Raw genomic sequence first — 26,592 nt, 5'->3', positions numbered from 1 at the left:
AGAAGACTGGGCTATGCAAGTTGGTCCTGACATATAAGATGAGAGTGACCAGCCTCATTCATCCTTGAGTGGCATTACGTGAGCAGTAAACCCCAGCCACGCTTTGGATATGAACCTGCACAAGCTCAATCCAGCTGGATGCCTTAATTGCCCACTAAACCACCAGGTGCCCTAATTTGGTTGTATGGTTACCACCCAGCATAGTAAATGGTTTCCTGGTGTACAGGAAACACATTTGGCTTATCACTCAATGTAGAGTTACCTGTAGACAGAAGAAGAGGAAAGAATGAAGAAGAGAAATACAGAAGAGGAAGGAAAGAAGGAAGGGAGTAAAGGGCTGTCACCCAAGAGCAGCAGCACATTGAGTGAGTGGACTGAGTTAATGATAGTGTGCTTCCTGTGCCAAAGATTTTTTACTTGTCCCACAGTACACTCTATTTGCTTATGAACAACAACCAGATATCTTTCCCACCTAATGACAAGGTAAGGTAGTGTGCAGGGAGCAAAACAGAAGATACTCCCCAGAAGTCTGCCCAATTCACTCCCCAGTCTAGGCCATGGAATCCTGACTCTACCCGATAAGTGCAAACATTCACAATTTTATGTTTCATGCCATCTGTCAGCTAACATGGCCCCAAACAGGATTCCGAGCTGTGGCAGGAGATTAATGTGAATATGAAGCTAATCATTAGAAATATATATATATGTAAATAAACTACTGGAATGGGATACTCTTTGATCACACTCATAATCTGGATATGGTTTTGCAGAAAGAATCAGACAAGGGAAGATTTTGCATTCCTTTCAGTGATCATGCAGTAGAAAATAGCTATAACCTGTTGTAATGTTCATCTCCTCTAGACTTATGAAGCTAGAACAGGTGAAAGAGGGAAATTTGACAACTCCCTCGTCCCTCCTGCAAATCAAAATTGAAATTATGACAGGGAATGGATGATAAATGCATTTGTGTATCCCAGCACTGGTTAATATTTGGTGCAAAATTAAACTTAATAAATCCTATTACAACTGTCTTAAGTACTGGTGAGGCACACCTTCATGTGGTGCCACCAGCATGGTAGAAGGGCTCCTCTGCCTAGTTAAACTGTTCTGACTACTTCCCTATCCACCAAAAAGAAAAGGGCAGCTTAAGCCTGCAGTCCACCAGGTTCACATTTTACATGAACCTGGGGCCACAACAAGTCTTAGATAAACTGTGTAAATGTAAAAGTATGACTAAACCAAAGTGGAATGCAAGCTCCCATATTCTGTGATAATTTCTGAAGGTTGTGATGAAGCTGGAACTTACTTGACATTCTTATATTGTTGCTGATGTGGAATGAAGAGTGTTTAACATGGAATGAAGGGTGTATAATGTGGAATGAAGGGTGTACGACGTGAGTGAAGGGTGTATGACGTGGAATGTAGGCTGTACAGTATAACATGGAATGAAGGGTGACCAGTACCAGAGCTTATCCATCCATCATCCAGTCCTACATTGCCCCATGAAGAGCGTAGGAGCCTGGGGCTAGGCAGTTGGTCCCGACATTTAAGCTTATAACCACAGATATCCCACATAACCATTGACAATTAAAGATCTGCATTACACTTCACAACTTCAGGACAGCATAATCTTCTACCAGGGGCAAGAAAAACAGCAGGGACTATCAGTATGTAATTTTATTTATGCTTCTCAGGTCATGAGTGAACCAAACTTGGACATGAGACTGTTCCAATGGCAAACTGAAAAAATTAATTACTTCCTGGCATGTAATACAAAATGTTAGTATGCTACTGCAAGTATTATAAATAGAACTTTCTACATCTAACTCTAACACGTGAGGGTGAGGCTGTGATTTTAAATTAGCTACTCTACCACTTACATAATTAATCAATATTTGTAATTCCTACATTTTTTCCAAATTAATACATTTATCAGGTATATCACATTCCACAAATGTTACCACTGTACTGGGACTGCCCAACTCAACACCGTTCATGTGCAACAGATTAACCATTTGTCAATTAGCACTCAAGTTGGTCAGCTGCTTCACACATCAGGGTCCAGCGTGTATTCGTTTGGTGGGACAGCGATCTCAACTCTGGCTGAAACAAAGCATAATGTCACTTGATGCTTCACCTCTGCTCCAGGTCTGGTCATCACTCTACCATCAGGGCTGAACTTTCCCACCTGTAATGCAGAAAACACCTGTACAGCAGTGGTAAACTATAGGTTGCTCACTTCAGCTTGGCAAAGGTTTTTGTTCCTTTGCAGCTTATTTCCTGTACATTATTGACAAAACAAGACAACACTAGGTCTGAATGTCCTTTCCACAGCACTTCTTTGTGACTAGCACCATATTCTGATGTTAACCTATTATTATGAAAGAAATTGTCAGTTTTAGACTAAGGGGGTGAGTTGGGGGGAGGGGAGTCAAATGGTGGGTGACAGAGTGACTTGGAGGCGTTTTGTCTGCGGCCACCCTTTGCGGGATTAGGGCGTCGGGCTATAGATAGATAGATAGATAGACTAAGAGTAACACCCAATTATCTGGTTATGGGAAGGCTGCCAGAGATCGAGCGGCATGGAGAGCCGTCATCAGGTGATCACAGCCAGTGCATACATGTTGGAGCCTTTATAAGCAATACGAAACCAATTGATGCGGCACTGTAAATGGTTTCCCGGGTTACAGGGAGCCACTGGGCCTGTCGCTCAGTGCAGAGTCACCTTAAGTGGAAAGAGACTGGAAAGCTTGGGGGAATGGGACAAAAGGAGGGGAGACAGAGAAAATGGAATGATAAAGGTGAAAGAAGAAGTAGGCATCACAACATGATGGGAGTGGATGATGGTTACCACTGCCTACCACTAACTGTACTTGGTAATAAGGCCTGACAAGTAAAATCCAACCTACCACGTCACTAAGAAGACAAAGCATCATCAAACGTATACAGTGGTGCCGGCAAGTTTGGCCAGAGTGCCACCATTGAGCTGCAGCGGCTTAGTCCTGGCAGGGTCGGTGAAAACGGCAGGCAGGGCGGGGCAATTATGAAGCTTCTGTAGGACACTGGTGAACGCACTATAGGTCAGGAAGCCAGAGCCACACGGATTCTCCAACAACACACACCCTTTCTTGCCGTTACCTTCTACATTTACGAATCTGTAATGACAACGATGTGTGTGTGAGAGCAACACGAGTAATGACAGCCAATGAATTACCATCATCCTAACCAAATTATCCTACTTCACAGCTAACAGATGAGGTGATGGAAGGTCCAGATAGAGAGAGAGAGAAAGCACACATGTATGAGAAATATCAAATAATACAGTACACTATATATACAGTATGAAGTGATTTTTATTAAAGTGTATAAAACAGAAAGTCAACAGAAAGTCACCAGCTCCCTGCCTCTCCATCTATTCATTCATTCATCCATCGTCCGATCCAGTACTGCCTCATCAGGAGTACTGGGGCTTCGGTTTATTCCAGACATTTAAGGAAAAAGTGACTAAGTGCTTGCCTGAGTGCCAATAGAAGAGTAACAAACCCCAACCACCCCTTGGAAGTGGATCCATATGCACCACATCTGAGTGTCGTGCCATAACTCACTACACCATCAGGTATCTAATAACTGTATCAAGGCAATGGGGCTTAGGAACACTGCTACACAGAGGAAATGCTGGGCAGGAGAGAGCAAAAGGTTTGTGCTTGAATTCTGTATTTTCTCTAATGATTTGGGCTACACAGAACCGATCTCTCTGAAGATGGGTTCTGTGTAGCCTGACACGTTAGAGAAAATGGGGAGTTTAAGCTCCGACCTGTGTCTCTCCTGCGTAATATTTTCACTTGTCTCACTGAACCATCTATATTAGTTCAAAGCACAAAGACCCCACCCTGGACCTTCCTGTGTACATCAGACAGCTGTCCTATAAAGGGGAAAATACCCAAATGTTATGGGGGGATGAACCTGTCTCTTAACATTACAAAAAGCTGACTTAAATGTATTAGTGGTGTGATGAGAAGGGTTAGACTGAGACAATCTGGGCATATGGAGAGGATGGAGGATGACGACTGGATGTGGAGGGTGGGAGGTGTGAACACTGAGGATGGAGTTGGAAGACCAAAAAGGACCTGGGATGAGGTCATAGTGTGTGACGTCAGGGATAAGGGACTGAATAGAGATGCTGCTAGAGATTGAGCAGCGTGGAGACCTTTACAAACAAAAAGAAACACTGTACAAAAATACCATCATCCCATTTAACTCACTTGCTATACGGCTTCACTGCTGATGTGCCGACGGGAGCCTTGTTTTTGGCGTAGGTGATAACGAGTGTCTTCCCGGCCAGTGTGGATACCGGTGTCTTGCTGTCCACCAGTTTCCTCTCCATGTGTAGCTTGGCAGACCCTATGGGGAAGCCAAAGATGCCACGTGCCTCCTCCAGCACCTGTTAACATCATCATCATCAGTTATCATTATCACTGTCACTACCACCATCATTCATCATCATAACCACCACTACCACCATCATCGTCACCACTACCACTATCATCATCACCAACACCTTATCATGATGACTACTGTTATCAATCATCATCATCATCATTATCATTCCCCAACCACCACCATCATCATATCTTCACCACTGAGAGAGAGAGAGAGATGGGCAACTAATCAACACCATGTTCAATGAATTGGGTCACACACTCACTCACTCACCATTCAAGCCCCCGGAACCCTGTCTCCACTCCACACATTCACCCATCCTCCTGCCCCCCACCCTTTACTCCCTCACCTGCTGGCAGGACGTAATAACCAGACTGCCCAGGGGATTTTCAAGCAGCAAGGTGGCACTACAGCTGGTTGACCCGAATCTTGGAGTTCCATCCAGTATGATATTCACCCAAGGGCAGGCCACTCCCTCACTGCCACTCACTCCACTGCTTGCCACTCCAGCACTCCATCCCTGACAGAAGCCCTTTGTGATGATGAGTTTCAGTGTGCAGTCCTTGATCTTAAATGCCTCCTCAATCAGCACAGGGGAGCTGTCCTTCCTGGCAATGGGCTTACAGGGGGTCTTGGTGGACGTCTCAATGTACTCGCAGTGAGAGGTGACGATGCGGGCCAGTTCGCTGCCCTCCTCCACCTCGTACCAAACCGTCACTTCATCCGTGGGCACCAACTTTGCCTTTTTCCTCAGTTTCTGCACTCTGTTAACCACCTCCCTGGCCAGACCTTCATCCAGCATCTCCTGGGATGGCGTGGTATCGAGGAGGATGAGAACCGAATTGTCCGCATGGGCCTCATACTTTGATGACAATTCCGTGGCTTTCTCCCCGCTGAAGCTGTATTTAACATTAAGGTCGGCAGCATCGATTGTATGGCCCAGGATATCGATGGACCCCGTGTTGAGCATCTCCTGGATCTCCACGTCCGTCAGCTCCCCAACCCTCTGCTGCACTCTCTTGACGTCCCCCTTCAGTCTCGCTCCCAGGGCCTTGAAGTTCATGTCTGCTTTAAGTGCCACTCCATATTTGGCCTTGTCTGTGGAGATGGTCACGGTCTTGACATTAAGCTCCTCCTTGATGTAGCCCTCGAGTCGTAGCACATCGTCGAGAATCTTCTGGTCCTTGTGGATGACAACCACCTCCGGAAGTGGGTACTTGACAGGGCTGTTGACCTTGTCCCTAAGGTAACGCCCCAGCTCCACCACACTCTGCAACACCTTGACACACTCCTCTATGTCACGGCAGATCAGGCCCTCCACCGGCTGTGGCACAGACAGGTAGTGCACCGACCCTGTATCACCCTGCACCAGTAAGAACGATATTTAATTAGCCTTCTCAAAATAATGTACTAAAGTTACTCACGCCATCATCATCATCACAGCCTCTTTTCCCACCCAAGGGTGAAGTGAAGCTAAGTCCATGAAACAAAAAATATATAAAAATAATTAATTAATAAATTAATTAACTAAAATGAGAAAGGGAGAACTATTAACAGAAAGCACATTTAAATGGGCCATAGTCTCATTCACTCATCACTCAAGCCCTTGGAATCCTAACTCTGCCTTTAAAAATGATAATATTCACAAACAATACTGCCTCTTTCTACTGAAGGTTCCTGTATAATATACCCAAGTACTGTACAAGTATAAACATTTTATATTTAAGTTCCTTGTTCCTAATAAAAGCACTTAGTCAATCAGACATCATGATAACCTTAATTTTTTTCTTTTAAACCTATATATATATATTGCCTTTACAAGCCCTGGAAGACATACCATCCACTCACTCATTGTAGTACTAACTTCAGGTAACTGTACTCTGGTGACATGCCAAATGGTTTCTTGTACCCCAGGACACCATATACTATGGCAGGATGGCTGATTTCATAGCCCAGGGCATTGGTGGTGACATACTGCCCCATCGCTACCACCCTGATGATGCTTGGTGATGGGGCACTGACGTAAGTGATATCACCTACACATGCTTGTATGATGGTCTCTAGACAGAAACTTAACTAATCACAGCCACTGTCATCCCCGGTAAATGGCAAAGTTAACATCTAAATCTACCATCATGCTGCCTTTTAGTCCCACCTGCAGATGGGGTGTAGTAAGGCAGGAAAAGGAAAGAATATGACAGTGGGAGAACTAATTAACAACAAGGTCCAATGAACTGGGCCACATATCCATTCACTCACCATTCAGGCCCCTAGAATCCTGGCTCAACACATAAACTACCATCAAACACCCTGTCTGAGATGTGGGCATCATCCAGCCCTCTTGAGTTACTGGAAGAGGCTGGATGACTCCGTCGCTGATGCCTGTCCAGGATGCAACACAGCACCCCACACTACTAAGCACTTTAAGGAAGACTGCATTACACACAATCACCTATGCCAACAACACAAAATACACTCCACGAGAGCTCTGTGGGAAAGCCCGGTCTCTGCCATGGCCTTCCTTAGGGACTCGGGGCTGTTCGGCCTGACTGCCTGGGACACAACTAGTACTACTACTATCATCAAGGCAGGTGTATGGCACTAACCTTGCCCAGAGCACCAGGTTTGAGCACCCGCCTCAGGTTCTGGAACATGGTCTCTGTGATGAACGGTGTGAAGGGCGCCATGACCCGGACCATACTCAGCAGCACCGAGTACAGTGTCTCCAGGGCCTTGATGCAGTCCTCCTTCCCGGTGTCCCCCTTCAGCCTCCTCCTGTTGAACCGCACGTACCAGTTGGTGAGGTTGTCCACGAACTTGACTAGGCGCGGGGTGACCGTGTAGAGGCGGTAGGCGGCCATCTCCTGGTGCACGAACGACAGGAGGGACTGGGTGAACGACAGGATCCAGCGGTCCATCACATTCCTGGACTCACCCATCACACTCTCGTCGTATGTGAAGGTCTCAGCCTCGTCCTTCTGATACCTGTCATAGTGTCACCATCATAATATTAATCATCATCATCATTACTATAACCATTGACCTTTTTTTTACACCTAAGAATGGGGTAAGACTGAATCAAGTATTAGTACCAGTAACAGAGGTAGTAGTAGTAGTTGGTGAAGCCCCAGGTTCATCTGAAACATGAACTCAGTGGACTGCAGAATGAGGCTGCCCTTCTGCGCTCCATCATCTTCCTTTTGGGGAAGAGGGAGGCAGCTGAGGGATGTATAACCAGGCAGCTCCATCACCCACTCATATCAGTGCCACCACATGAAGGGATCCCTCACCAGCACTTAGAAACCAGTAAACAGTGAAAGTGAAATATGCAAGGGAGAGAGTATTACACACAAGTTCAACATTAAGCTGACTAGATACTACAGCAAACAGAAGAAAAGTTTAAAGGTGAATAGGATAAAAGTTAAAGACAATTTTTAAATGTGAATTAATGTGACAAAATACTGGAAGATAAAAATGAAGACTGCAATTCTACACCAGCTAAAGTACTCAAGGCAACAGCAACCATCCTGACCTTTATTAACAGTCTATGCCAGCCTCCCCTCCCTGGCCTCACCTCTCCACCTGCTGCACAAAGAAGCGGTAAGCGTTCAGCCACGGGATGAACACCTCCTTGAGCAGGTTGAACAAATCCGCCTCCTTGAACCGCAGATTATCACCACGCACCGCAGGACTGTGGAAGAAGAACGGTTTTATCTCTCTCTCTCTCTCTCTCTCTCTCTCTCTCACTCACAAACACACACACACACACACACAAACACACAATTCCCTCTCTCCTCTCACACTTCTTTCAGCAGGTTAAACCATTTGTCTCCATAAGCAGCAGATGCTCACCACACACTGAAGGACTGTGCAATACATCACCATCATCATCATCATCACCACCACCACCATCACCATATCATCATCATCATCATCATCATCACCACCACCACCATATCATCATCATCATCCAGACTTCTTTTCCACTTAAGGACTTCATGAGGTAGGGTCCATAAAAGACAGACAGAGAGAGAGAGAGAGAGAGAGAGACAGGAACATCATTTTAACGGCCATAACTTAAATTTTCTATCCAGTCACCTTCCAGACCTCTATTGCTCCTTTTGCTTCAGGAGTTGTAGAACTCCTGAACTTGGCAATTCTATCTATCTATCACCAGACTGCTTAATCCCATAAGGGGTGGCCACAAACAAATTGCCTCCATGCTGCCCTGTCCCCCACCATTTCACTGCCTTCCCCCAGCTCACACACCCCTCTCTCATACACCAAGTACTGTACCATAATACCCCACAGCTTAAGGTCTTCTTTCAACTAACATCACTTCTGTCAGACACGAGAACAGTATTTCTGATCCAATGTCTACAGTGAACACACGAAAACAGCTTAGCCATCCTAAACGGAGATCAGTAAGGTGGTGACAGATGAGGAACACTATATGTTCAATAACTGCTATTAACAGTTACAACACACTGCACATTACCACAAGTGTACCATCATCATACTTTCCTTGCCATACGATGGAGTGAGGCAGGGAACAAAAAAGAAAATAAAGCTTCCTCACTGAAGCTGCCACTACAGCCGTATCTGATACCTAATCTCTTTCAGGCAAGACATCTTTTTCATTTTTCAGAGGGCTACTGCCAAATGATTTCAACTTGGGGGAATTTTTCTTCCACAAGGGGTTAACACCACCACTTCCATACCCTGTATTGTGACAAAAACATTGTTGTTGTTGCTGAGTAACTTCAATCAGTGTGGCCAGACAGACCCATCAATTACAGGCAAGCATCCATCCCTACAGGGCTGTCTTGTGCAGTGAACCAATGTTTCTTTGCCGTAGACAGTGCCTGGCCACAGAGGCGTGGGGTAAAATTGTCTGTTGTTAACCAGAAAACTAACAAAGACATCCCTGTGTTGAATGGCTTACAATACCTACCTGTTTGTAAGGTACAGCCTCAGTGTATCAGCACCAAATTTCTCCACCATATCCATGGGGTTGGGGTAGTTTTTCTTGCGTTTGCTCATCTTCTGTCCGTCCTCTGCCAGCACCATGCCGTTGACTATGAGGTTCTTGAAGGGAGGCTTTCCGTACAGTGCCGTGGAGATCACCAGCAGTGTGTAGAACCAGCCTCGGGTCTGGTCAATACCCTCGGCAATGAAGTCCGCAGGGAAGCTCTCCTCAAACTCACGCTTGTTCTCGAATGGGTAGTGAACCTACGAGAAATAAAGATGATAATTATAAAGGTGGTGATGATGACGATGATGAAACACTGTCCAAAAGGAAGCTCTTCTCACACTCACGCTTCTTCTCAAATGAGTAGCGAACCTGTATAAACACAATTACATATCATTATCATCACATCACCACCACCATCATCATCATCAACCAGACCTCATTTCCCACCCAAAGATGATGCGGCCCAGGGAGCAAGAAAAAAACCTGACAGAAGGAGAAATTAGCAATAACGCACTGGTTTATTTTCCATTCCACAGAGAACAAGAACCTCTGATAAATGCTTGTTCTTCTATACTGCTGGCAGGGAACATAAAAGGCAGAGATATCAACAGGAAAAATTGATATAAATGTGCAGTCATAAAAACACTCCAGCCACTGTTGCCCTTCCTCCATCTTCTCTACCTGCCAGTCACTATGGGATCGGAGGGAGGGTGAACTGGGAGGTGTTGAGGGTGGGAGAGGGAAGGGGACGAGCTGTGGTGGAGACATGACATACAGGCTTATAGTGCAAGATAAGCTTAAATTTTCCCTCCCTTTACAACAAGCAATGGTACCTTATGGCATACAGTACTTGTGCTGGGGGCTTTGTATAAGAGGATTTATATATGAAGCCTTAGCACAGACGACCATGACAGAGGAAACAGTTTGAGATGCCATCAGCAAATAACCCATGAGTTATGTGGGATCACTGACATCTTCAATAAAAAAATACATTACACTATAACTCAAGAATATATGGACAAAACACTCAAGGTCTTACACACCAAAATAATGTTTGTACTAACTATACCACCTACTGACTCTATCGGATATGTTTATGTGAAGCTACAGAGTGTGGTGAAAGTTTTTTGGCATTTCAGATAAAGCCAGGATTCCAGGGGCTTGAATGATGAGTGAATGGAAGCGTGGCCCATTGGCTTGGGCAAACTTGGGCTGTCTGGACATTGCTACTCCTCACCCTGTCCTACAGTGGGAAAGGAGGTCCGGATGATGATGATGATGATGACTAACCACTGTTTGTACTCTAACTTGGCCTAAAACTGCTATCGCTACCTAGAATGCTGAGTTGTAACAGAAGATTTACATGATGCTAGTCAGGAAAAAGTGCTATGGAAAGAATGTTGAGCTGCAGTATCCTTTTCCTGTCAATGAGCTATGTGGAATAAGCTGTAAAGGGATCAGAATGTGGACCAAGGCAGAGTACAAACAGTATAATATCGTCAACTTCCAACATCTCTGCCCACCACTGACCTGAGCATAGGGCATGGAGCCTGATTCAAACCAGCAGTCAAACACCTCGGAGATGCGTCGCAGGGGTGGCTGGCCGGGGCGCGCTGAGGGGATGGTGATGTGGTCAATGTTGTCACGGTGTAGATCTGTTACCTTCTCACCAGACAGCTCCTGAAGTTCAGTAATACTTCCAATACACACCACCTGTATATAAAAAAACATTACTTAACTTATGCTTAACACAGGCAATCTAGAAACCCATTTATTCCACTCAATAAAGATGAAGGCAAGAAGAATTTTTCTGGAAGTGCAACACCTGCACTTTACAATCAGTCTATAGGCCTGTCCACACCACCGTCTAGCCACCTGTAGCTTTGCAGTACGGTAATGAAAAACACGTTGAAGACAATCATGTAAATGTGATGAATAAAAAGCCCTTCCTCAGCTTCAGATCTACGGTTTACAGCATGATTCATCGCTGTGCTTCAAAACTGATGTGCTGCAAGTTTGGACACAACAGGTGCTGACTATGTGGAAGGACCTTAATGCTGGACTTCTAACTTTATCCTCTGCCTTGACTAATCAGCTGCATCCTTACCTGACCCTACACTCATCCACCAAGTTGGTTCAAATCAGATTAAAAGTGTGTAAGCTGACCTTATCCCATGACCTTGAATGCCAATATATTTTACTACGAGTAAAATCATTTCATCCTTGGCTAACCTCAAACCCTTCCACCAAGTTTGACCCAAATCAAATTAAACCAATTTAAGTGAACGGGCTGAACTTTTGAATTTACTCTGTAAGCGTCTCTTCAGTCCAACTGTTCTCAAAACTGATAATATATACTTCCCATTTTCCTGTACCCCCTGCCAGTATTTATAAATGTAAAATGGAGTTGCGGCGTTACCTCGGCAAAGTCCTCAGAGACCCACAGTGGGATGGGAGTGCCCCAGTAGCGATTGCGGCTGATGGCCCAGTCCCGTGCCTCTCTCAGCCAGTTAGCAAACCTGGGATGATTAGTTGCATCATTAACTCCTTCGCTACGTAAGCCAGGAAACCATTTACACCGCTAGCCGGCAGCCATATAACCAACCCATACGTGTTCCCTACATGTCAACAAGTGGGTTGGTGGAGAGTTAGTTCCCCTCCCTGCAAAACAATTAGCTAACTCAAGGTTAAACATTCACCCCTTACAGAATTTTGGCATCTGACTATAGATTGATAGAATACGATGATATCATTACACAGTTTCTTCCTGATGCTTCCAATTATATTCAGTGTATGGCAGCCCCTTGTAGAGGTCATGAATGTTAATGCTAAGTCCTCCACTTCAAAAAGTCTCAGTCAAACTGACGAGAATCATCTGGGGAGAACTAACTACACAAGGAGTCATCTTAATTACAAAGCTACTCACAGCCAGGCATTTTTGTGACGTCGAGCTCATTTGAACATAAACCCCCCATCCCCAAGAAAGTCACTCAAAATAGTCATCTGAAGGTAGCACTACATCCAGTGAGTGGATGGTAAATGTCTACACGTACCACTTAAAAACAAGGATGAGAACACCATTGTCTCATCTGATGAACTACAGTGGCTGGGATAAGATGCAATAGTCCTAGCACCTTCACCTAGCCCCTAACTTTGCCACTCAGCAGTCTGTTCAAAATAACTCAAAGTGACATAAACATATAGTAAACAGACATACATAGACAGATACCTAGAAAATCATCATCATCATCGTCATCATCATGCAAATCTTTCCCACCCACAACCTTCCACAGAGCCAGGAAAAACTTAATGGAATGATATACTAACCAGTGTTTGTCCACATGAATAAGGAACACTCCCATTCACTCACAAATAACAGATAAAGTTACAAAGATAGATTGGCAGAACTCACCTTTTATCTTTAACAAATGAAGGCACCCAATAGGTCTTGTCGTTGGATGCCAGCAGCTTGTCCTGCATCTGCTGAACTCTGATGAACCACGAGGGCACGGCTCGGTAGATCAGTGGGGTGTCCGACCGCCAGCAGAATGGATAGCTGTGGTTGACGCGTTCAGACAGCACCAGGCGGCCTCGCGATCGCAGGTTTTTGATGATCTCTGGGTCTGCTTCCTGGAAAGTTTGTCACTGTTAGTCACAAGTACATCACGCACCACCACCATCATCATCACCGCCACCACCACCACTCATTCCTCTTCTTCCAACCAAGGATGGGGCATCACAGGGTCCAGGTGATAGCAGATATTTGCTCAAAGTTTCCCTGTACCAAATGAACCGGCTAGTATGTTACATGCAAGAAATTAATTCCTAGGCTGTCAATGAATAACAACTACAGTACTCGTCAGAAGTATTCAGCGTTGTCCGCCAGGCGCGCAATACTTATGGCCCAAAAAGAATCACCCATTCTGGGGGGTAAGAATTGAGCCACAAGTTTGAGCTCCGAGCATGACGTCATGGTAGCCTGGGGCCTTCCGACGCGCTGGTTGGTTCCCGCCTCAGTCGCCCACGGGCTGCCTGAGAGAGAGGAACTCCGCCGAGTGTCCCTCTCAAATTGCGCCATTTTTTACCGAGTGTCCCGCAGTGTTCTGGCCTTCACAACTTTGTTATGGCACCTACCCGTGAACTATCGAGTGAAATCATATCCCAGATCATTGCTCTAAAGGAGGCAGGCCACCAGACAAAGGAAATTAGTGAATTGGTTGGTGTGGCACGATCGACAGTGCGTTGTTGGTGTGCGCGGTTTCGGGAGGAAAACAGTGGTGCAGTTCCCACAAAGAAACCGCGGTCTGGTAGGCCTAGGAAAACTTCCCCAAGGTCTGTTAATGTTTTAAAACGTGCAGTGGAGTTTAATCCTCGTGTGAGTGCAAGGAAAATTAAGGAGAGCAACCCGGAAGTGTTTGGTGAGGTGTCAGTGAGAACAGTGTCTCGTAGGGTGCATGAGCTTGGTTACACAAGTCACAGGCCTGTGAAAAAGCCTCTTCTCACCAAGAGCCAGAGAATTCGTAGGCTTGCCTTTGCTAATAAATATCTAATCTGGGGTGAGGAGCAATGGTTGTCAGTGTTGTGGTCTGATGAGGCAACGTTTAGTGTTACCTGTAACAGAGGAGCACGTGTGTATCGACGCAAAGGTAGTGACCCACTTGACCCACGGTATGTAGAAAGCACAGTTAAACATCCTGATTCACTCATGGTATGGGGTTGTTTCTCAGGGAAGGGTTTGGAGAAGCTTGTTGTACTTCCCAAGAACATCAGAGTGAATCAGGATGTTTACCTGGAGCTTCTGTGTGATCCTTTACCAGACTCCTTCGAGCTAACAGGTGCACGAGTGTTTCAGCAGGACGGTGCACCTGCTCACAAGGCCAAATCGGTCACCAATTGGCTTCGTGACTGCGAGGTATCATTCATGACAGACTGGCCAGGAAATAGCCCAGACCTCAACCCCATTGAAAACCTCTGGTACCTCGTAAAGAAGAGTCTCCAAGGGAAAGACGTGAGCTCTCTGCCTAAGTTGGAAGCTGCCATTCGTGACTCCTGGGACAAAATACCCCTCCAGCACCTCAGGAGCCTCGCCCTTTCACTTCCAAGACGTCTCAGGTCCGTGAAGAAACGTAAAGGCTACCCTACGAAGCACTAAAGGTAAATAAAATGCATTATTTATATGTTTTTTCAATGTTGAAAGGTTTGTTTCTCAGGAGGGACGCAGGGCGCTCTATACTTCTGACGAGCACTGTATATATGGCTATTCCAAGCACATCACTCAGCCCTCTGCATGCACTATTATCAGGTCACAGATTCTGTCATACAGCAAAACTTCAAGCAAATATCTGCTGTCAACTGCACAGACGTTTTGTAAAGCAGTGATCCATGCTTGTATGGAACAGTCTGTTATTCTCAACTTAATGGTTAAGTTCCAAGGTGTATGGCCTCATGTCGTATTCCAGTTTGTCAACTAAGCATTTAGGTACCTACTCAGAATCTCATCTCACACTTTCCTAGGTTTGCCAGCATGTATATATACTTTGAACATGTAATATATACTTTGAACATGTAATATACTTTGAACATGTAAGGGACATTCCCTGCTGGCATATCCTGGAAAATGTGGGATGAAATATGGTACACCAATGAATGCTCCTCTTACTTTGACATGGGTGCCCAGAAAGTCTTTTACAGGCTCCATAAACCTTCCAGCATCATCAACGGGGCAGATGGGGCTGGAGTCCTTGTTGATGATGCCGTAGCCTTCACACACACGGAAATCGTCCTCACCAAAGTACGGCGCTTGGTGGACCACACCTGTTCCTGATTCGCTTGTCACGTATCCGTCGCACAACACTCGGAACGCACCATCTTTTTCTTTCTGTGAGGAGAAACGATAGAGTTGGGAGGGATGGGTAAGTCTATCTATCTATCTATTGCCAGATGCCTCAATCCCGTTTGGGGTGGCCACAAACAAATCGCCTCCAAGTCGCCCTGTCCCCCGCTATTTCACTGCCCTGCTCCCAACTCACACCCCCCTCTCTCATATACCTCTCCATCCCATCCCTCCATCTCATCCTCGGCCTCGCCCGCCCGCGTCCCCCCTCCACCTCACTCACAAACACTATATTCGTCAGACTTACACCCACCAACCGCTCCACATGGCCAAACCACCTCAGTGTGTTTCTCAACTTCTTTCCTATCCCCCAAAAGGAGGAGTGTGGACAACAGAAGGGCAATTTTAGCCTGAAGTTTACCATGGTCACACCCACAGTAACCTGCGTCCATAACAACAACAATTCCCTTACATTAATAACTTTGACTATAAAGTCTTTGCTAACAGTTTCCAACAACTACTGTGGAGTAATTTGCTGGTTCTGGCGCTTGGTGTGCAATGAGCTTCCAGCCCAAAGAAAACATCCACGGCCATCCTCAATACAGATATTCTTCAAGATTCTTATGTACAATATGTGCATGTATATACAGGGGGGGTGAGTTGGGGGGAGGGTAGTGAAATGGTGGGTGACAGAGTGACTTGGAGGCGTTTTGTCTGCGGCCACCCTTTGCGGGATTAGGGCGTCGGGCTATAGATAGATAGATATACAGAACATGCATTTTTTTTTTTTTTTTTTTTTTCAATCCTGATCGCAGAGAACCATCATTAAGTGATCAACCCGATCCATGCAAGCATGTTGGAGCTTTTATAGACAATATGATACGACCCAACTCTGGGAAGCCTATGGACTCAGCCTGTTCCCCGCAGCCCAGCAGCCCTCACATGTACCCCACACACTTCCATAAGTCACCAATTCAGCGGTAACATCCACTGTCCATACTGGATACACACTTGGGCTGTCTTGTACATGACTGGTGGGTTTTACGGTAGATTAGTTAAGTGAAACGCAATTCAAATCCTTTAAACTGTTGCCTGACCCAGTCGGGATTTGAACCTGAGTCCATTGGTGCAGCAGACCACCTCTCTAATAACTCTGCCACCACCATGTTACAAATGTCTATGTATGTAAGTTCTGTATGTATATATATATATATATATATATATATATATATATATATATATATATATATATATATATGATATGTATAAATATTATGTATGTATATGTATAAATATTATGTATGTATATACAGGTGCGGGTAAGGGGATGGGTCTGTTATGATGTGGCAGGGGTAAACCAGTTCTGCTGTCGGGCCCTGCTGTGGATGTCACTGCTTGCATTGCGCAGTTGACCCTTGTGCGGTGTGATGCGGTGAGGATCTGTCCGTTCTCCCCTTTGGGGCTAAGATGCGAATGAATGTGTTTGAATGGATGAGTAAATGGAGAGTGAGTCGTCCTGTCTCGGCTACCTCCCTTTCCTTGGGGGAAGCAGCCTAGGTATATAGATAGATAGATAGATATACCAGTCTGTATGTGTGGGTGTAGTCATGTGTAACTTACCTCCTTGAAGTAATCAAAGAGTGGCTGGTATTTCATTCCCTCTAGCTGCTTGCCCTTGTACTTTTCCAGAACTTCATATTCCTCCTCTGACTTGAACAGCTGCACAGTTCTTGCCTCCATCAGAATGTACACACCATCCCTCTCCTTTGTCTGTTGTACATGGAAGGACAAGTGTAAACCAGTTAGTACATCATCATCATCATCACTGTCATCCATACCTCTTGTCCCACTCTAGGATAGGGTGAGGCAGGGTCCAGGGTGAGCAATAAAAACCTGATAAAGGAGAAACTAATCAAGCAACATTTATTGAGATAAAGAGGGATCCTTCAGTATGCTGGTGTTAATATTTTACTCTTGTGGGTTAGGGCACTCCAAGCTGATGGTGCACACAAAGGTTTATATCTGACGGAGGTTTGGGGTTTACTGCTCACACAATGCCACTCAGGAGCCAGTAAAGCTGGTCACCCTCGCCTTAAATATCAGGGCTCTGTAATCTAGCCCTGGGTCTGTATGCTTCAGGGGGAGGGGAAGAAAGAAAAAAAGTATTTAGGTACAAAAGCATAAATCTACAGAACGATGAAATACGAGTGTGAACGAATATTTCTGTTAGGTATCAACCATACAAGATTGGTATACACTGATCCTTATGTCGTTATAGTCGGCCTCTCCCCCCCATTACAGTCCTTTTACTTTAACTTGGTCCACAGGTTTTTCCACTTGGAAGCTTATTTCACGTGGTTCAATGGCACAACTAAATAGCAGTTTTAGATGTCACCCCTTACGGGATTAGGGCGTCTCGCCTTGGAGGGATTAAATAAATCCTCCGCCGGCACTCACCTTGCCTTTCACCTTGACATAAACCATCGCAGGGTTGACACACAGGGACAGGTTTGAGGGTAGTGTCCAAGGGGTGGTGGTCCAGGCGACAAACATCACACTACTGTCATCAACCAGAGGGAAGTTCACAACAACTGAAAAAAACATACATTCATCATCATCACCCCACTGTATACTCCTCCTACCCCTCTTCCCACTTCTGCTCCTCTTATTCTTCCTCCTCCTCCTCTTCCTCATCATCATCATCATCATCAACCCTACATCCCACATAATCTGTGCTAAGGTATGAGCTACAAATGGGGTGAGGAAAAAAAAAAAAATTGAATGGGCCACACACTAATTCACTCACCAATCAAGCTCCTGGAATCCAGACTCCACCTCACTGACATATCCATCCATCATCCTTATCCAATTTCTGTTTGCACCATATAAACAGGAGCATAGGGTCTACGCTCCTCAGCCCTAACATTTAATGCAATGGTGACCTGCCTCACTTGCCCCTGAGTAGCATTACAAGAGCAAGAAACCCCAACCAAGCCTCACATATAACACTTACAGCCTCCATCCTGCTGCAGTACTGTAACCAAATAAACCACCAGGCATCATTTGGCGATATGGTTACCACCCAGCGTAGTAAATGGTTTCCTGGGAACACAGGTACCCATAAATATAAACAGGAACAAAAATAAATGCGTCGCACCTGATGGATCTTGAGTGTCCTTGTAGTTCTGTCCGGCCTCAAAGTTGGACAGCGGTGTTGAGCAGGCGGTGGAGAATGGCATCACCTTGAAGCCCCGGTACACCAGACCCTTGTGGTACAGCTGAGAAAATACCCACCAGATGCTTTCCATGTACCACGGATACAGCGTCTTGTAGTCGTTCCTGAAGTCTGCGGGACAGAAGCACGTCAATTGGTGTAATACTCATCACTACTACCATCACCTTAGCCCTGATTCCCACCCTATTACCTTAACCCTGATTCCCACCCTATTATATTACCTTAACCCTGATTCCCACCCTATTATATTACCTTAACCCTGATTCCCACCCTATTATATTACCTTAACCCTGATTCCCACCCTATTATATTACCTTAACCCTGATTCCCACCCTATTATATTACCTTAACCCTGATTCCCACCCTATTATATCACCTTAACCCTGATTCCCACCCTATTACCTTAACCCTGATTCCCACCCTATTATGAGTGCACTGCTGCTGATCACCATTATCAAGGTGAGTCAATAACCTTCAACCCCCCCTTAGACCTGAGACCTTATGGACCTGAGACCTTATAAGCAACATCTATTTGCAGTCCTAAACCCACTGAGCCACCAGGCAACGAGGATTTAGCCACATAAATCCAGTTAATGCCTTTTTTAGTTTATTTTGACTGCTACCAAACAATTTAATTCACCCCGGGAGAGAAAGACAGACTTTTTAAACTGCAGATGTCAGATACAGTCTTTAAAAAAATCCATCTATATGAGAGGCCTCTACTAAGTTGGATAAAACTGCCCGAAAATACCAACAGCTAACCAAAAACGATGTCATCTGGATTCACGTGGATGAGGGAGAGAGGAAAAAAATGACGGCTAAAGAAAATTAATGCTAAACACACAGTTACTGCATCACCAAGCCTCTCATCAACCTGGACCATTTTCACACCTAAGGATGGAGTGATGAAGGGTTGGGAAAAGAGAGAGAGAGAGAGAGAGAAACTAACCAAAAGTCTGTCCAACTGAAAGAGCCACACTCTCACTCACTCACCACACACACACCTCAATCCCCCACTCACCAATCCACCGTCCGAGGCGTGACACGATGCGCTCCCACTCGTCAGCGTACCTCATAACAATGCCGCGACACAGCTCATTGTATTTCTTGATGCCCATCTTGGCCACATCCTCGGGTCCTGTGATGCCGTGGGTCTTGTCAATTTCATACTCCTGTGGGAATGTGTGATACAGTATATTATTGTACAGTTAACCCTCCTTATACCTATCTATCTATTGCCAGATGCCTTAATCCCATAAGGGGTGGCCACAAACAAATCACCTCCTGATCGCCCTGTCCCCCACCATTTCAATGCCCTCCCCCCAGCTCACATCCCCTTCTCTCATATAGCTCTCCACTCCATCCCTCCATCTCATCCTTGGCATTCCCCTCCCTCTCCCCCCTTCCACCTCACTCACATACTCTCTCCTTGTTAGTCCCTCGCTCTCCATCCTCTCCACTTAATCCAAACCTCAGCTAATGACCTCTGTGAGCCTAACAAACAACTGCCAACCTTCAAATAGATCAAACATAAGGTTAATTTATAAAGGCGACAGCACTGCCACAATGATCAAAAAGCAAGTAAAGACCAGCTGGTGCAGGGTACAGTCACGGAGAGGATCAGGATTTATATATATAATCCCTGATAACTGTAAGCCACTTGAACTGATATGGAGTGAAGCCAAGATTTTACTGCCAGTAGTATACGATACGTTCATTCATTCATTGCCAGACGCCATGTATCCCAATCGGGGTGGCCAAGGGCTTAGAGTTAATTGTTTTACAGGGAGGGGCACTAATCCACCACCAACCCCACTTGACACGTAGGGATGCCAACAGCATCTGGTGTTCCCAGGCGGTCACCCATCCAAGTACTAACCAGACCCAACGTTACTTGTGTGAGTAAAATAGCAAAGTGTGGAAGTTGATATGAGTTAGGGAACTGACATCACCTGTTGGCTATACGGATGAAATGGTTAAAATGAAAATGTGTAGCATGTCTGGATATGCACTTAACAAGGACCTGGCATCCCACTATTACATTTGGTAGCTGATGGGAGTAATTCTGTCCCAAATATGACCCTCACTCTATCTATTTATTGCCAGATGCCTTAATCCCATAGGAGTGGCCACAAACAAATCCCCTCCATGTCACCCTGTCCCCTACCATTTCGCTACCCTCCCTCCAACTCACTCCCCTCTCTCATAACCTGGATCACATCTGTATAAAAATTCATCATCCTGACATACTTCCTCACCTAAGGAAAAAAAACATACACACCTGGTTCTGTATGTAAGGTGGGGCCAGGATTTCTTTTGACCTACCTATCTAAAGCCAGCTGCCTTAATCCCGAAGGGGTGGCTACAGCAAATCACTTCTGTCTTCGGTCATCTGGCTGTCTTCTCTCCAACTCACACCCCTCTCCGTCTCAGTCTCCCCTTTCCGCCCCCTCCTCCACTCACTCACATACACTCTCCCGGTGAACTTCTCACTGTCCATTCTCTTCAATGGCCAAAGGCTTCAATGATATACAAATGACTGGTCTACTTAACAAGGAATGCTGTCTGAGTATTTATAATTTTGGTGCACTCTCTTATTACATGCTCCTGCCTCACCTTGTCTCTTAGGTACAGTATGAATTAGGATTGGAAAGATGATGATGATGATGATGATGATGCAAAACTATGAGTCAAAGAAATGCTACAATAACAAATGTATGAGAGAGCCATGGCCCAACCCACCACAGGGAGACCATGAGTATCCCACCCAAAGCGCCTCTCCACATAGTGCCCCGTTTGGTGTGCCCAGCGAGTTACCACGTCCTTGATGGTGCCCGCCAGGATGTGTCCATAGTGTGGCAGCCCCGTGGCGAAGGGTGGACCATCGTAGAATGTGTACCTGTGGAGGGGGGGGGGGAGGAAAGTAAAGAGTGAACCAAACCAGAAGGTATATCTGTGGATGGAAATTTTAAGTTGATTATATAGAAAAGGTACAAAACGAGTAAACATGTTGGCCACGTGTAATGCCTACCGGTATGCCTTAATGTATAGCCAGTTTAAGATGAAGCTGTAGGAATGCACTGTAGCTATAGATAGTGGCAACCATCATCCACTCACTTGATGTAGTGCTACCTACTTCTTCCTTCACCTTTATCATTCTTTTTCTGTGTCTGTCCTCCTCTCTTCCTATTTTTCCCATCTTTCCTATCACTTTTTATTATAGTTCTTTCCATTTCAGGTGGCTTTACACTGAATGACACACCTAATAGTACCCTGTAAACCAGGAAGCCATTTACAACGCTGGGTGGTAACCATAAAACCAACCCACATGTGTTCCCTACATGTCAACAAGTGGGTTGGCAGTGGGTTAGTGCCTCTCCCCATAAATCCATTAACCCAGAGACAAACAGCCACCCTTTATGGGATTATGGTGTCTGGCTACAGATAGATGTATGGTTAGATTATACAAACGTAGACCATCATAGAACGTGTATGTGTGGACAGAAAAGTAAAACTGATTAAACAAATAAGTAGGTAAAGAGTGGATCATCATTTAATGTGTATCTGTGAACAGAAACATGGCATTGATTAGGCTCAACAAAGTAAAAAGACTGGCCAAGGGTGCACCATCACAGAAGGCGTACCGTATATGTGGATGGAAATGTAACGCTGATTAAACAAAGTAAAAAATAACAGTGGAAATGATTTACCTCAGTGGAGTGATGCGGAGAGACAGACAGACAAATAAGGATGTGAGGGAGCACTGTGGAGTTGCCACAGATGTGACTGAAAGCATTACAAGAAATACTGGTACATTGTGAGATGGTCTGGTCATGTGGAGAGGATGGAGAATGGCAGGCTGACTAGGAGTGTATAAGTGAGTGTGGTGGAGAAAGAGACCAAGGATGAGATGGAGGGATGGAGTCTATATGTGAGAGGGGGTGAGTTTGAAGGAGGGCAGTCAAATGGCAGAGAGCAGGGCGTTGAGGAGGCAATCGGTTTGTGCTCACCCTTTACAGGATTAAGGCATCTGGCAATAGATAAATGGATTCTGTTTTGGTGTGAATGGGAGGTTCTGTATCAGTATTCATATGATTTCTAAAGGCTCCAATATGCATGCATGCGATGGCCTTGGTCACACAATAACAACTCTCCACGCTGCTCAGTCTCTGGCAGCCTCCCTATTCTTTATTGTTGTAAAAAAAAAACTCATATCTACCAATGACACTCTTATGGCATCTCAATACAGTACTATACTATATAATCTATAACTGTCAACAACACTGACGGGCACAAAGACAGACAGATGAACTCCACAGAGGGCCACAACCCACCTGGGCTTGTCCTTGCTCTGCCTGATACAGGAGTGGAAAACATCAATCTTTTTCCACAGTTCCAACACTTTCTCCTCCTCTCCAGAGAATGAGATCTTGTCCACCTCAGGAACTGACTGCAGTCCTTCCTCACCCATTGTGCTGTGGGGGATGAACAAAGCGTAGATTAATGCTTATTACTGTATTTATAGTTCATTTAAACTAGGTGGAGATTTCATCCTTTTGTAGCTTATTTCCCATAGGCTATGTCAATGACAGAAAAAGACGATACTATGGCTCGAAATCCTTTCCACAGGAATTCTCTGTGTATTCATTTAGGTTATATGGATGTTATTCTCCTTCATTTGGGCATTGACATCTTTTTTAAAATAACAGAGGAGGAAGGAAAAACAAATGAATAAAAAAATAATAATCCATACACCAGCTTCTAGGTGTCCTCCATTCATAAAATTACATTCATTTAGTATTTTCTCCTTCATTACAGATTCATTTAGCTTCATCTGGGTTTTTCACTTTCATCTGGGTATTTACTTAGGTTCATATTGGTTTTTCTCAACATTTGGGTTCATTTAAAACATCTGTTGAATCATGCCTTCCTCCCCACAACCTAGGGCTTAAGAATATGCAGTATAAGCCTCTTCACAAACCATATGTCAGGCACTTCGTGAGGAAATCCGAATGTGCCAAAATCAACACCCCAAACATCGGGTCTGGTTAGTACTTGGATGGGTGACCGCCTGGGAACACCAGATGCTGCTGGCATAACGTTCTCCCTACGTGTCCAGTGGGGTTGGCGGAGGATTAGTGCCCCTCCCTGTAAAACAATTAACTCTAAGCCCTTGGCCACCCCGTTTGGGATACATGGCGTCCGGCAATGAATGAATGAATGAAAAATGGGGTTTAGACAATGAATTTTTTTGCTGGTGGAGCCTTGGGAATTCCTCCATGAAACAGCATAAAAAAATAAAAAAAATGGTATAGGGTCCACTAAGAAGAAAGTGAAGGCACAATGTATTCAGAATTCCATATTCTATCCTATGCTTCCTTGATTCTGATTCTTACATCTTTTGAGTTTCTTCATGGAACACATTCATTCATTCATTCATTGCCAGACGCCATGTATCCCAGACGGGGTGGCCAAGGGCTTAGAGTTAATTGTTTTACAGGGAGGGGCACCAATCCTCCACCAACCCCACTTGACGTAGGGATGCCAACAGCATCTGGTGTTCCAAGGCAGTCACCCATCCAAGTACTAACCAGACCCAACGTTGCTTAACTTCGCTGATCGAACGGGAAGCGGTGTACTCAACGTGGTATGGCCTCATGTTAAAATACTCGTACTAACCAATTAAAATTAACAATAACAAACAATAACATGTCTCACGTCTTTTCAGTTTCTTCGTGGAACACCTCACGTCCAACATACTCATCCTAACTGATTAAAATTAACAATGGCCTTTGGTTCCTTCTTCCTCGCATAAAAAAAAAATAAATAAATAAAAAAAATAACATATCTATCTACCTATAGCCAGATGCCTTAATCCTGTATGGAGTGGCTGTAAACAAATCGCCTCCATGTCACCCTGTACCCTGCCATTACACTCTCCTCATTAGTCTCTCACATAGCCTACCTCTCTACTTCATCCTTTCATCTCATCCTTGGTCTCTCCCTCCCTCTCCTTCCCCCACCTCACTCATATACACTCTCCTCATTAGTCTCTCACTCTCCATCCTCTTCACATGTTCTCAAGGGCAATGAATTTTCAGCAATTGTTGGAATTAGATCACTAAAGCACCAAGGTCAATACCCAGGCCATAAAATAAAGGAAATCAGCTGAATCATACCAACCCTTGATATAAGGATTCTCTACGAGTAAACATGATATCCACTGAACTAATTATAACTAAATACCTTCAATTACATAGCCCATCATCATCATCTAGACCTCTTTACCCACTTAAGGATGGTGTGAGGTAGAGACAGGGTCCAGGGAGCAAGAAAAAATACGATAAAAGGAGAAGCTAACCAATTCTGCCTACATGAATGGGCCACACTCTCATTCAATCATCATTCAAGCCCCAGGAATCCAGACTCCACCTCCATGGCATTAAGATCCACAAACCAATAATCTACCTTAATTCTCAAACAGCTCAGTGCCATGAACACACATGGATATTCGCCGCACACTGAATATTTCCCCAATTAACTACTCAAAAAAAATAAAACCCCTATGATAAACACCCATCCATAGTTAAATGACAGACCATACCTCTTCTAAATTATCAACTTTCAGTCCAACACACAGGTACAAATTGACTGAAATGGCCAATGCTGCACAGAACTAGGTCAAAAAAAATGTCTTCAATAATCAATACCAATAATCTACCTTATATTTACAAGTAAATCAGGAACTGCCTTACTCTGTCTTCCATGCGACCCGGCCAGGCAGTGTTGTTGAATCGAAGACCCGTCTTGAAGTACGTGGTGTTATCTTATCTACCACGTTTATACCTATGGCAGTCATTTTATCACCATTATTCAATGCAGAGTTTTATTACATCATCTTTTCTTATAGATCTCGCTATTATTAAAAGACCTGGTAACGTTGGTCCATGTTATTTAATTGATAATAGCCAGTGAAGGAGAAAACATAGTGAATAAGCAGTGAATGAATGTTACTGCTTAAATATAACATATTATAATAAGAGGGATTAAAGATTCATATAAGGTGTTGGACAATACACACAATTCAGGCACATCCAGACGCTTCTATATAAAATTAATGGAAAATTCCCGGATGAAGATAAGCCAACAGGAGGGTATGGGAGGTGATGACATCTACCGGATGCCGATTACATCATAATTTTCTCTATTTACTTTTTATGTAGAATAAGCACGGTAATGACTAATATTATCACTGTATACTGACCAGTTTTTTTTTCTTTTCTAAATCATTAGCTCCTGCATTACTAATATGGATGGTGGACTCGAGCGAATTCCAACTCGACCGAATACAAACTCGACCGGGCCGCGGATTTCCGTTCTATGCACGAGGCCCAGGCTTGAGCTGGGCTTGAACTGCCTTAAGCCAAACGTCCGTTCCCGTTTTTGCGGTGCACAGGCTGAAGCTGAGCTGCGCTTTAGCCAGACTCAAGCAAAGTCAAGCCACGTCTAGAGATGGCTTGAGGTAGCTTGAGGCCAGAAGAATGACGTCATATGTAAACAAAGCTGGCATCTTCTATTGTAAGTGACGTTCTCACTTTTCCATTTGAATTCGCCATGAGTATGGGGCTTGCACTGATTGATGATGATATACACACATGCTTGAAGTTACTGTGGATGCACATTAGAGAAGAACATATGTAATTAGTGTGATAAGTATAAACAGTACAAATCGTGATTCAGTGGCCCTGCCTGTCGTGAATTGTATGTACACCGATAATGCAATGGATTTTCACAAATACAGTTAATGCCTATGAGTTTTCAGATATGGTCGATCAAGGTCTAGCTCGGGGAATTCATTTCTGCTATGATGTTTTCAGTCGTCAGCTGATCAGGGTGTTTGTTTACATTGGTCACTGAGGATGTTTGTTTACATTGGTCAGCTGATCAAGGTGTTTGTTTACATTTGTCAGTCGGAGGCTAGGGTGTATTTGCGGGGCCACTTTGGCTTAAGCAATTGCCGATATATGTAAGACAGACTGAGGAATAGCAACTACTTGCATGTGTTACTCTTCATGTAATGAATGTAATGCTTTCTGGAACATTGATACA

The 26,592-nt window shown here is 44.6% G+C and overlaps 1 protein-coding gene and 1 pseudogene across 2 annotated transcripts; both read right to left on the bottom strand.

Annotated features, from left to right (window-relative positions):
- Positions 1-1,669: 1,669 nt before the first annotated feature.
- IleRS (Isoleucyl-tRNA synthetase) lies at positions 1,670-25,266 on the bottom strand. Of its 2 annotated transcripts, none has more exons than XM_080268412.1 (18): positions 25,205-25,266; positions 22,818-22,958; positions 21,226-21,382; positions 19,505-19,655; positions 18,406-18,594; positions 17,706-17,839; positions 16,869-17,018; positions 15,075-15,293; positions 12,828-13,045; positions 11,835-11,934; positions 10,946-11,128; positions 9,395-9,672; positions 8,015-8,131; positions 7,047-7,425; positions 4,790-5,803; positions 4,263-4,441; positions 2,910-3,155; positions 1,670-2,188 (listed from the first exon to the last, which is right to left on the bottom strand). In XM_080268412.1, the coding sequence occupies exons 2-17, from the start codon at positions 22,952-22,954 to the stop codon at positions 2,936-2,938; spliced, it is 3,825 nt and encodes a 1,274-aa protein (XP_080124538.1). In that variant the 5' UTR covers positions 22,955-22,958; positions 25,205-25,266; the 3' UTR covers positions 1,670-2,188; positions 2,910-2,935. The 2 variants fall into 2 exon arrangements, with proteins under 2 accessions (XP_080124538.1, XP_080124539.1); XM_080268413.1 differs by having other exon boundaries at positions 25,239-25,254.
- LOC145397043 (5S ribosomal RNA) lies at positions 24,026-24,144 on the bottom strand (annotated as a pseudogene).
- Positions 25,267-26,592: the final 1,326 nt, after the last annotated feature.

Source organism: Coenobita brevimanus, chromosome 4 (genome assembly GCF_032717465.1).
Source record: "Coenobita brevimanus isolate Jiangsu-jjx chromosome 4, ASM3271746v2, whole genome shotgun sequence".
Classification (NCBI taxonomy): Eukaryota; Metazoa; Arthropoda; class Malacostraca; order Decapoda; family Coenobitidae; genus Coenobita; species Coenobita brevimanus.
Note: the sequence above shows the minus strand (reverse complement) of the source record. Positions and strands in the feature narration are given on the sequence as shown.

Excerpts from the sequence above, each read along its gene's own strand:
- IleRS (XM_080268412.1), bottom strand. The coding sequence starts at position 22,954 with ATGGGTGAGGAAGGACTGCAGTCAGTTCCTGAGGTGGACAAGATCTCA. Across the intron at positions 11,935-12,827 it reads TCATTTGTTAAAGATAAAAG|GTTTGCTAACTGGCTGAGAG; the intron begins GTGAGTTCTGCC and ends TAATCATCCCAG. Across the intron at positions 7,426-8,014 it reads TTTGTGCAGCAGGTGGAGAG|GTATCAGAAGGACGAGGCTG; the intron begins GTGAGGCCAGGG and ends ACACTATGACAG.